The sequence below is a fragment of the Cavia porcellus genome, unplaced genomic scaffold (genome assembly GCF_034190915.1).
Source record: "Cavia porcellus strain 051 isolate PalLab524CR breed Dunkin Hartley unplaced genomic scaffold, mCavPor4.1 scaffold_16, whole genome shotgun sequence".
In the NCBI taxonomy this organism is placed as follows: Eukaryota; Metazoa; Chordata; class Mammalia; order Rodentia; family Caviidae; genus Cavia; species Cavia porcellus.
This window is the reverse complement of record NW_026947499.1, coordinates 39,536,056-39,548,582: the sequence shown is the minus strand read 5'-3', so window position 1 is coordinate 39,548,582 and position 12,527 is coordinate 39,536,056. Positions and strand designations below refer to the sequence as shown.

The following is a 12,527-nucleotide window of genomic DNA, read 5'->3' as shown; positions in this document are numbered from 1 at the left end:
AATATAGTCTGCCTGGCAACTGATGATGTTAGCCAATCAGCTTGCCTTGCTTACTTTAACATGATTGGACACTGTACCCGTATATATACCGGTGCCACCCCTGGGCGGAAGAAGAAGCCAGGTAGAAGCCCAGAAGTAAAAGCCCAAAAGGAGCCGCGGAGAGCGGACCGGTAGAGGCTTTGGGGCAGACTGAAGCACAAAAGGAGCCGCGGGGAGCGGACCAGAGGAGGCTTCAGCTGGGAGAACCCAGGGCAGGCTGTACGGAGAAGGAAAATAAAAAGAAAAGGTTGTCCACTACCAGACTTTGTCGTGTGTCCTTCCTGCCGGCCGGGAGCGGACATCGACATTTGGAGGCCCGCCCGGGGACTGATCACCCCCGAGACGTGGAAGTGGACAACGCTCCAGTACAGAGCTGCGAGACAGGTGAGTTGGGGATAAGCCTGGGCTCTGGGTGGCGCGCACCTACAGGGCTTTTAGACTCCCCTCAGGCTCACGCGTAAGTGGCGGATTCCTTGGGCCTCACGCGGTGAGTAACATATTAAAAGATGGGAAACATGTTAGGTAGCAACACTAAGAGCGAGGGTGGTTGTGGAGAAAGCTCTCAAGAGCTTACAAAAGTACGCAGGGTATCTGAGCAGGCCCAGTCAGGGAGCTCCCGAGAGGGGTCCGTCAAGGGGAACAAGGATGCTAAGGAGGAGGACGGGGCTCTAGCCTCGGAGTCGTCTGACTCCGAGGACGAGGGAAAGTTGAATGGCAAGGAGGCCAAAGAGACCAGCTGTCAGGAGCCTAAGTCGCTCAATAAGGAGTCGCAGGGTTCTTTTCCAGCGTTGCCCCACGAATTGCGCTCTGCTCAACCTGGTCTGCGGAGGAGTAGAGAGCTCCTGAGCGCTCCCCGGCGCGAGAGGGAGGCGAAGCCTTCCGCCCCACCTTGGGGGCCGTTTCCGGAGGCGATTCCTCGCCACGAGGCGGCCGCCTGGGAGCTCTCTCCCCTTTCGCCAGAACAGGAAGTGATGCACGGGCCCCCATTTTCCGCCCAATCACGGCCGCTGTCTTATGCTCCGCCGCCGGCGGGTCGGTATTTTTACAGGCGGCTTTGGCAGGGGGGACGCTTGTCTCATGAGGTACATCCACCTGGGATAGATAGTGGCCCCTACGGGATATTTCCTGTACAAGTAGCTATGGGCCAGGGACGCAATGCATGGGAGCCTTTTGAGATAAAGCAGATTAGAAAACTTAAAAATGCAGTTACAACCTTTGGGCCGACTGCGCCTTACACCATTGCCATGCTGGAGAATCTGTCTTCTGGGCCCCTCACCCCCGCGGACTGGATTCAGCTGGCAAAGGCGTGTCTGCCCTCGGGTAGTTACCTGGATTGGCGAGCCTGGTACACAGAGTTCTCTGCCGAGCAGGCTGAGAAAAACGCCGGTCGAGGAAATGGGAGCTGGGGATTTAGCTTAGCGGCATAAGCGCCTGCCTTGTAAGCAGGCAATCGCCAGTTCGATCCCTGGTACCAATAAAAAAAAAAAAAAAAAAAAAAAAGATAAAAATAAAAAATAAAAAATAAAAAACAAAAAGGGGGAGTAAGCCAAGGCCTGCCTCCAAAGGCGCGGTTATCTATGGCATGACAATGGATGGGCCCGGATCCGGTAATCAGCTGGAACCGAGGCGCGGTTTGTGTTTTCCCACAGGAACCGGGACGAGAACCACTGTGGATACCGGAGAGACTGACACGGGCAACAAAGCCCTCGACTGAAGATCAGACCTGCCCTACTGGAGATCCATCACAGACCAACCAATAAGATGAATAGAAATAGCGGTAGCCCGAAATGGACAAGAAGATCCTCAGGCATATGCATGGCTTGCTCAATTGGCCCACGACCGAGTCTAGATATGGCGGGCATCCCTCATTCTCCTCCATAAGGTGACAATACACAGCAGGGTAGGTGAGTCAATGACGGGTAAGAGCGTGCCTCCCCAGCACGACTCGACCTAAGCCAGGCCCTACCCCATCCTGCACGTAAGCCGCTGGACTGTTAGATGCTGCCCAGGTCTAAATTTCTCTCCGAGGGGATTTCTTTACGGAGAGGAAATGAGTGCAAGCTTGTGTGCATCCAGGTTCCGTCCAGTTTGTGCCTGGCCCTAGAAAAAGGACGAGGGCCTCAGGGCCTTGGCAGACCATGGCATGGCCAACCAGGGTCTAAGCCAAGGACCTACGGTGGACCTACACATAGGGCATAAGCCTCTGCACCCAGTCCAGGAAGGGCTACGATGCGCACATTCATAAAAAATAAAATAGGGGGAGATGTTGGGAGCCGCGTCTGTGATAGCTCGCCTTGCGCGGCGGACGTGCGGCCTGTGGTAAAGAGCAAAGCCTGAGGTAGATTACCCCTCCCATCGAATATGTTAGTTTCCTGCTTACCACGTAAACAACCCGCTCAACAATATAGTCTGCCTGGCAACTGATGATGTTAGCCAATCAGCTTGCCTTGCTTACTTTAACATGATTGGACACTGTACCCGTATATATACCGGTGCCACCCCTGGGCGGAAGAAGAAGCCAGGTAGAAGCCCAGAAGTAAAAGCCCAAAAGGAGCCGCGGAGAGCGGACCAGAGGAGGCTTCAGCTGGGAGAACCCAGGGCAGGCTGTACGGAGAAGGAAAATAAAAAGAAAAGGTTGTCCACTACCAGACTTTGTCGTGTGTCCTTCCTGCCGGCCGGGAGCGGACATCGACAGAGATAATGATCTCTATACCTATTTTCTTAAGGATTTTTTATCATGAAAAATGTTGGATTTTGTCAAATGCTTTTTCTGATTCTATTAAGATGATTATATGATTTTTGTCCTTGCTTCTGTTCATGTAGTATATTACATTTACTTATTTGCATATTTTTTTTTTTTGTCTTTTTCCTTTTTATCGGTACTGGAGATTGAACTCAAACTCATGACCACCTGCTTGCAAGGTAGGTGCTTATGCAGCTGAGCTAAATCCCCAGCCCTTATTTGCATATGTTAAACCATCCCTGTATCTGTGGAACAAGTCCTACTTGGTCATGGTATATAATCTTTTTGATGGTTTGTGGCATTCTGTTTGCCAATATCTTATTGAATATTTTTGTATGTAGGTTCATGAAAGAGATTGGCCTTTAGTTCTCTTTTTTTGGTTGGGTCGTTTTTTGGTTTGGGAATCTGGGTAATGCTTGCTTGCAGGAATGACTTGGGAGTCCTGCTCCTCTTTCAATTTCATTAAAGAGTTTGGCATTAGATCTTCTATAAAGTTCTTGTAGAACTTGGCAGTGAAGTTGTGAAGGACTCAGGCTTTTCTTAGTATGTAATTATTTTATTATTTCTTCAATTTCTTTAACTGATATTGAATTATTCATGATTTTTCTATCTTTTTTGTTCAGCTTTGGTAGTTCATATGTCTTAAGAATTTATGTATTTTTCCTGAGTTTTCCATTTTATTAGAGTACAGTTTCTCAAAGTAGTTACCGATGATTTGGATTTTGGCAGAATCCATTGTGATTTCATCTTTTTCATTTATAATTACATGGATTTGGGCCTTTTCTTATTTTGGCAAATAAGCTAAGGATTTGTCTATTTTGTTTAATCTTTCAAAGAACTAACTCTTCAAGTCATTGATTCTTTATATTGTTTTTTAGTGTCAATTTCATTAATATGTGCTCTGATCTTTATAATTTCCTACTTCATACAACTTTGACTTTGGATTGTACTTGTTTTTCTAAGACTTTGAGGTGAAACATGGGGTACTTATTTGAACTCAGTCTGCTCTTCTGATGTGGGAATTCACTGATAAAGTCATAAAACTTCTTTTTATGACTGCTTTTATTGCGTCTCAAAAGTTCAGTATGTCATAGTGGCATTATCATTTGATTGTAAGAACCATTTTCTTCCCTAACTTCATCTGTGGGCCATTATTATTCAAGAGGCTGTTATTTAATTTCCGTGTGTTTGCATAGTTTCTGTAACATACTTTGCCATTGATTTCTAGTTTCATTGCACTATGACCTGGAATGTACATGTGATAATTTTGATTCTTTTGCATGTATATAAACATTCTTTATTGGAATAATATGTGATCTATTTTGGATGAACTTCTATGTGCTGCTGATTGAATGTATTCTGCTGTTTTTGGATAGAGTACTCTGTAAAAGTCCAGTCAGCGCCATATGTAGACCACAGAGAGAACAAGAAGGCAACCACTTCCTGTGAGTCAGCACCATGTATGGGCTGCAGACAGGAGAACCAAATACTAGTCCCTTCTGGCATGCGGGCCATGAGGCAAGGGGAGCCAAAGGCCCTCCACCCCAAGAAGCAACTGGCTGATCCAGAGAAATACAGGCTGAGATGACGGCTAGTTAAGTGGAATACAACTTAGTGCTTACAGTGTTTAGTTTTCATTGACTTTTCAGAGCTGAAGCAGGTGGTCCAATCATCTGTTTAGAGGATGACAATACAAGGTGTGACATCTATGGGGGCTTTCCTTCTGAGGGTGGTAGCCATTGTTGATTCCCTATTGTCTTGTTTTGAGGTTCTGCATTGTTAATTTGGTTCTATTCTGTTTTTTCTTGTTTGATTTTGTTTTATCTGATGACATGAGCAAGCATTTCTAAGATAACAAGATATATTACAGCAACCATTTTGGATTTGCTGTTATTTTATTTTTTAAGTCCCATATTGCGTTCATTGTTTTGTTTTTCATGGTTCTATTCTATTCTATTTGATTTGATTTTACTAAGTCTGATGGTATGGGCAGCTATTTTGAAGACAAAAGAGGCATTATTGTTGATTTCCTATTGTCCTGTTTTGAAATCCTTTATCACTTACACTATTGTTTTGTTTTGACTGGTTTTATTCTGTTTTATTTTGCTTTATTCTATTCTCTTTAAAATAAAAAACTTAAATCTACTAAGTCCATTTGTTTGAAGATTTGTTATTCAACTCTGACATTTCTTTGTTAATTTTTTGTCTCATTGATCTGTCCATTTGTGACAGTCAGATACTGAGTTCCCCCATTACAGTTATATTTATTTATCTGGTTTTTTTAGGTCCATTAGGGTCTGTTTTATGAAGTTGGGTATGCAGGTATTCAGTGCATGTATGTTTATATTTGTTCTCTCTTCTGTTGAATTGTTCTCTTGACCACATACAGTGACTTGTTTTTGTCTCTTTTGATCAGTCTTGTCTAGAAAGCCAACCTTGTCTGAAATTAGGGTACTTCTTCTTTTCTGGGTTTCTGTTGCATGGAATGTTGTTTTTTATTCTTTTAGTGAGTTTTTTTTGTTTGTTTGTTTTTTGTTTTTTTTGTAGGTACCAGGGATGGAACTCATGACCTTGCGCTTGCCAGTCAGGTGCTTATGCCACTGAGCTAAATCCCTGCCCCTGTGAGTTTCTTTTTAACAGAAGTGTTTTTCTTGTATGCCTCATATCATTGGGGTTTTTTTGCTTATTTGTTTGTGTATTTTTGGTTGCTTTGAGAGAATGCCTCATTGTGTAGCTCAGACTAGCCGTAAACTCACTCTGTAGCCCAGGCTGGCCTTGAACTTGTGGTGAAGCTCCCTCCTCAGCATCCTGAGTGCTGGGATTACAGGCATATGCCACCATATCTATCTCCATTAGGTTTTGTGTCTTGATTTATTCTGCCAATCTATGTCTTTTGGGGGAATTGAGCCAGTTTGCATTGAGACTGATTACAAAGAGATGCTGAATTATTCTTGTCATTTTTCTTGTTGTTTATTCCCTTTTCCTTAGCTGCTCATCCTGCCAGGTGTATTTATTCTTTTTGTCTTACTGGCATTATTGACTTCATTTTCTTTTTCTACGATATCTTTGAGAATATTTCATACTGGTTTAGTGGTCATGAATTTCATGTAATACCCTTTTCCCTGGAAAACCTTATTTCTCCATAAACTTTGAAGGAAAGTTTTTGTAGACTACATAAGTCAATACTGGAAGTTGTTATCTTTTAGGTCTTGAAATACTTTACTCCAGGCCCTCTTGCCCTTTAAAGTTTCTGTAGAGAAATCTACTATAATTCCAGTGGGTTTACCTGTATTTGTGATCCATTGCCTTCCTTAACAGCTTTTAAGATTTTGTTTTGTGATGGACTTTTGGTACGGTAAGTATGGTATAATGTGGTATGGAGTTTTCTTTTGGTCATGGCTATTTGAGATCCTATATAATCAATTATCTTTTCCTATGTTTGGGAAGTTTTCTGCCATGGTTTTCATGAACAAGTTTTTATGCCATTTGCACTGTTTTCTAATTTTTCACTTATTCCAGTTATTCTTAGTCATCTTTGCATCATCTAGCAGCTGTTCATTTTCTCTTGTTTTTAAACTGTCTTTGAGTAGTTGATCATTGTCTTATAGTTCTGAAATTCCATCCTTACAATTAGGCAGTTCTGCTGCCCATATTTTCAATGAGCTTTAATGTCCTGAATTAAACCTTTTCAAGATTGAAACGTTGACATGGGCTCAATTCTTTGATAAATTATTCATGTTTTGTATCACATTGTTCAGTACATCTAGTTTTTATTAGTATCTTCTGAAAGCTTCTGCATCTTTTTGGTTATTACTTCCATTATCTGTTTAGTTCTAGATTCCCCTAATCCTACTAATTACCTCTTTGATTGGTTTTCTAACCTCTTGTTATCCTTTCAGTTATTTATACCAGGTGGCTTATGCTGTTCAGCTCATTGATGCCCCCTGGATTGGTTTTGAGAGAGCTGGGAGTTCTGAGAAGCACTTTGTTGCCTTCTCTTCTCATGTTTCTGTTGTTTTGTTTGGTTGGTTGGTTTGGTTTGTGCTGAAGTTTGTGGATGCTTACAATCTAAACACTTTGTTGCTAATGTAGAGATCTCTTTAGTTCTTTTGTGGTGATGTACTTTGGGCATGGCTGACTACAGTCCTTGCCACAGCCACAAGATCTGACCACCTTGGTTAATTTAATAGACAAGAATGTAGTGTAGTTATCCCAAGAACCAAACTCTCTAGAAGTGCACTCTAGTATTGTTATCACACAGGTAAGCTGACTATTGGTTTAAAGAGAAATAATGATAGTTATGCAACTCTGTTAATATCAACCAAATCAGCTATAGTATTATCATCAAGACAAATTGGACATTAACATAAGAACCAATTACGGCTGGGAACTAGTACCATATGTGGACTGCCACTGGGCTGGGAACAGCTACACCCAAGCCTCTCTCCATGAGTCAGCACCATTTGCAGACTAAAGGAAGAGAGAACAAGACCACACCAGCACACAACCCAAGTCTAGGAACCAGCACCACATGCAAGCCGCCACTGGGCTAGGAACAGCCAGACCCCACACCCTTCTAGTGTGCAGGTTGGCAAATAAGAAGTATCAATCCCCCTGCCCCGACCCCAAGCAACCAGCTTATCTGGAGTAACACAGCTGTGATGATAGCTATGGAGGTGAAGTGAAATTGGATGCCTGTGGTGCTTTGGTGTTTCACTAGCAGCGCAGGTCTAGGGCCAGTGGTCTGATCATGGGTTCAGAGGATAGTGGCACGCAGTATGGCATCTAGGAGGGATCTCCTTCTGAGGGTTGTAGCCATTGTTGATTCTCTATGGTCTTGTTTTGAGATCCTATCTCATTTCCATTGTTTGGTTGGACTGTGTTTTATTCTCTTTTGTTTTGTTTAATTATATTAAATCCAATGGCAGGAGCAGATATTTCAAAGATATATTATGGTAGCAATTTTGGATTTACTATGGCTTGCTTTGAAATCCTTTATTGCATTAATTGTTTTGTTTTTATCATTTCTATTCTATTCTGTTCTGTTTGATTTTTACTATGTCCAAAGTTATCTGTAGCTATTTTGAAGACATCAAAAGGCATTATGGTAACTATTGTTGATTTTTGTAATGTTTTGAAGTCTATATCTCTTACACTGGTTTGTTTTGATTAGCTTTATTCTGTTTCATCCTCTTTAAAATTAAAAAAAAAATTTTAAGAACCAATTATGTACCGCTCTTCATGGAATCCCACCAGTTTGAATCACATACACAACTGTCCCATAGGGGGCTTATACCACTGCTGGCACAAACTGATCTATTCACTTTTATCAATCTTTTTACTAATAAAATTAATAGATGTCTATAAATGGGCCAAATCTAGTCAGTTGCTTGAATTTGAGTAATTCCTGTCCACTTGTAAATATTAATACTATTCATACCAATTTTTTAAATTATTATAATCAAAATTTATTCTATTACATTTTTAAAATGTGTTTATATTTGTGAATAGTTTATCAACAATTAATTATTTAAATTTTAACATGGAAATCTTACAAGTAACCCAATGCTGGTGTCTATATATATGCATTTACAACAGCTGTCCCACAACTTAACTGTCTTACAATTTTTTATACTATTTTAATGTTTTCTTTAAGGGACTGTAATATGATAATATCTGGTCTACTAAATCAATGCCTTTCTTTGCTTATCATAATCAAAGTCTCCCTGAGAAGCAGATCAAGCCTCCCTCTGATTAGATATTCATGTATGACCAGTGGTTCGAGCCAGTGAGAATGATTAAATTCAAATCAGATCCACCAGCAGCAAGACGTATGAATTATAGCCCCATCATGAATGAATTATTCCTAGGAAAAAGAAATCCACAATTACGGTGTGAACATTAAGACAACCCAGGTATTGATTTATAGCTAATATGTACTAAATGCAACAGCTATATCTCTGCTAATGGTAAAAAAGAATTCAACAGTAATTTTACAGAGTTAACTAAGTACCGGAGGTTAACAAAACGTTATGGTCATATAACGCTATAATATGAGGAGGAGAGAGCAGTGATACAAAGTATCTTATTAGGGTGTAAAAGGATGTTTATAGAATTAGGTTAAAGTAAGAGGAAAACTAATGAAAATAAAATATAAGAGAAAAATAAAGAAATTATACGGTGAGTAAACAGAGAAAAAAGTTAGAAGAGGAAAAAATAAAGAAAAAGGAAAGAAGAAAAAGAGATAAGAAGCAAGGAAGATGGACAAACAAAAACTCTTCTGTCCTCAATAAATAAATTAGTGGAAAAAGAAGAGGAAAGAAAAGAAGAGAAAAAAAAAAAGCAGAAAAAAACTAAAAGCGGCAGGCCGCGGACGCGGAGGACGAGCCGGGCGGGCGAGCTGCCGTCGCAGCCTGACCCGCGGGCCACGGAGCGCGAGCGCAGTCTGTCTTGAGCTTGATCTTGAACATGGGCGGTGCTGTGAGTGCTGGTGAGGACAATGACGAACTGATCGATAATTTGAAGGAAGCACAGTATATACGGACAGAATTGGTGGAACAGGCCTTCAGAGCTATTGATCGAGCAGATTACTACCTGGAGGAGTTTAAAGAAAATGCCTACAAAGACTTGGCGTGGAAGCATGGAAACATTCACCTCTCAGCCCCGTGCATCTACTCAGAAGTGATGGAGGCCCTGGATTTGCAGCCAGGGCTTTCGTTTCTGAACTTGGGCAGTGGTACTGGATACCTCAGCTCCATGGTTGGCCTCATTTTAGGTCCTTTTGGTGTGAACCATGGAGTGGAGCTTCATTCTGATGTGATAGAGTACGCAAAACAGAAACTGGACTTCTTCATCAGAACAAGTGACAGCTTTGACAAGTTTGACTTCTGTGAACCCTCTTTTGTTACTGGCAATTGCCTGGAGATTTCTCCAGATTGTTCTCAGTATGATCGAGTGTACTGTGGGGCTGGTGTGCAGAAGGAACATGAGGAATACATGAAAAATCTTCTTAAAGTTGGAGGAATCCTTGTCATGCCTCTGGAAGAGAAGTTGACCAAGATAACGCGCACAGGCCCTTCTGCTTGGGAAACGAAAAAGATTTTGGCTGTTTCCTTTGCCCCTCTGGTCCAGCCCTGTCACTCAGAGTCAGGAAAGTCCAGACTTGTCCAGCTTCCACCACTTGCTGTACGCAGCCTCCAGGACTTGGCCCGCATTGCCATCCGGGGTACCATTAAAAAGATCATTCATCAGGAAGCTTTGAGCAAAAGTGGAAATGGACTGAAGAACACTCCCAGATTTAAACGAAGGAGGGTCCGCCGCCGTCAAATGGAAACAATAGTCTTTTTGGACAAAGAAGTCTTTGCCAGTCGTATTTCCAACCCCTCTGACGACAACAGCTGTGAAGACTTGGAAGAGGAACGGAGGGAAGAAGATAAAACTTCACTAGAAGCCAAGCCAGATCCTCCCGTGAACTTCCTGCGTCAGAAGGTCCTGAGCCTCCCTCTGCCAGACCCCCTGAAATACTACTTGCTTTATTACAGAGAAAAATAAATCACCCAACTGAAAAGGGGAAATGAGGAAGAGTCAGTATGAAGTCTGATTGTGCTGCTTGTCTCCTGCTGAGGGGTCCCTTGGAGCAGATGCCCTGGGAAAGGGAACTGGTCTACCCATCCACATTGTAATTTTCCTTTTCTGGCTCTTGATTATGGTCTAAAATTTGATTCAGTAATGTGGTTTATTTAAACATAAGCTGACAAGGACACATAGAAGAGTGTTTTCCTCAAGCGGGGGGCTCTTTTCGTGTTCAGCTGACACAATGTGTGTGAGTCTGAAACTCCACATCAGGTGCATGGAAGTCAGGACTCCCTGTGTGAAGCGTAGTGTGTGAAAATACGTAAAATCCTTTTGAGTTTGAGTTCTGTGTTAAGCAGCCTCTTAGTTAGTGGCGCTGAGTTCCACTGAGCTTTTTAGTTTTATGGAGGGGGAAGCATTGAGAAGTCCTTACTTTAATGAAAGTATTTTAATCTTATGTGAATTGTCACCTCTAAGTTTTAAAAGAAAAAGTGTGAACAGGGGAGGAGGAGTAAAAGTATCAACCTGCCAGGCATCTTTCTGGTATTTCAGAAGTTTTCCAAGATATTTTTTTTCTGACATGTTTTATTACTTTTAAAAGAACAACAGTCAAGTGAACTCTTGGGTTAGAGTTTTTGTTTTAAGATATGTGTAAATGGTCAGGGTTCTTAGTAACACAGTGCCTACCTGGCAACCTTGAGATGGTGAGTTCGATTCCCAGTACCAAAAACAATACGAAACGAAACGAAACGAAACAAAACAAAACTAAAACCAAACCAAAACAAAGCAAAACAAAACATGTTAAAGTAGTAAACTAATTTTGCCCTAACCACAGAGGTAATTACTCATCCTTAGAGACCATAATGGATGTTAAGGATGTTGTTGATATGCTTATTTTTCAAAATAGGAAGTATTAAGACTTCAAGAAATGAATTAGGGAGTGTTACAGTCTGTAATTTTTTTTTTTTTTTTTTAGTTTGCTGTCTTTCTGTGATCACATTAGAGTGCTAATTCATATATTTTATCTTTTGTAATTCTGGGGAAAAAGAGATTGCTAGTTTTGTAAATTTTCTTCAGAACAAATATGTATTTTAGTAGCTCCATTGCATTAGAACAGTTTAACTCAGTGACTTGTGAGGTCTGTCTTCTCTAGGCCTTTTGTGTTGAGAGCTTGGTATCAAATTGTGGGTCTAGAAAACAAAGCAATCTTTGTAGCAGTCTTAATGGCAGAATGATTTGAAGTTACCGTGATGATTCTGAAACACTTTTTAAAGTCTTTTTTACCCAAAGAAAAGAATAGTATAAGTTATTAATTATAATTCCAAACTCAAGTGTTGATGTAGGATTTAGCACTGAGATTTTGTGCTTCACTTTAACCTCTTACCTTCTTACTTGCTGGAAGGGGTTTGATGTCTCTATGGTTTCTCTAGTTTAACTGGTTATTTTGTATTTTTTCTGCTTCTTTGTAGTAACTGAATCATTTTGCCATGAGGTACAGTCTGCATACATAGCTGGGAAAAACACACATTGCCCTAGATTGGTAAATAAAAGCTATTTAAAGAAAGTTATTTCAGAATTGTTTTTGCCTGCGTTTTAAGTCAAAGCCAGGCATTTTACTTTCAGAGAGAAATGCATGATTTAAGTTTACTTGATAATGTTTTATAGTTGTTATATCCTTGTTGACAATATTCTAATTGATACGTAGCTTCTATGTTACATCAGGATTTTTGGACATAATAGTAAATGAATGATATCTGTGAAATAGGTCGTTTGATGAAATGTTTTTCTATAATTGTATATAGATTGAAATTTTTCTTAAACCACATTTGCCTTTATGCTAGATTATAGAAAATCATTACAATGTATGAGACATTGTTTTAAATGTTAAAATTTTCTTAGTGTTTTGTGTTTACATGTTGTCAGTTTGTATAAACATAATTGTAATACAAAAAAAAAAAAAAAAAACTAAAAGCAATCAACACACACACAAAAGAAAACACATACACACCAAGAAATTTCTCTATGATTTCGAACAAGTATTTTTCTTCCAGGATCTCCAATTTTAAAGCAGTTTCCATGGTAGGGGCTGGGGATTCAGCTCAGCGGCATAAGCGCCTGCCTTGCAAGCGCACAGTCGTGAGTTTGATCTCTGGTATGGACTAAAAAAAAAAAA

The 12,527-nt window shown here is 40.7% G+C and overlaps 1 protein-coding gene across 1 annotated transcript; it reads left to right on the top strand.

The window, feature by feature from the left end:
- Positions 1-9,126: 9,126 nt before the first annotated feature.
- Positions 9,127-11,922, top strand: LOC100726982 (protein-L-isoaspartate O-methyltransferase domain-containing protein 2). Its single transcript, XM_003477748.5, has one exon. The coding sequence runs from the start codon at positions 9,251-9,253 to the stop codon at positions 10,331-10,333; it is 1,083 nt and encodes a 360-aa protein (XP_003477796.1). The 5' UTR covers positions 9,127-9,250; the 3' UTR covers positions 10,334-11,922.
- The last annotated feature ends 605 nt before the right edge of the window (positions 11,923-12,527 follow it).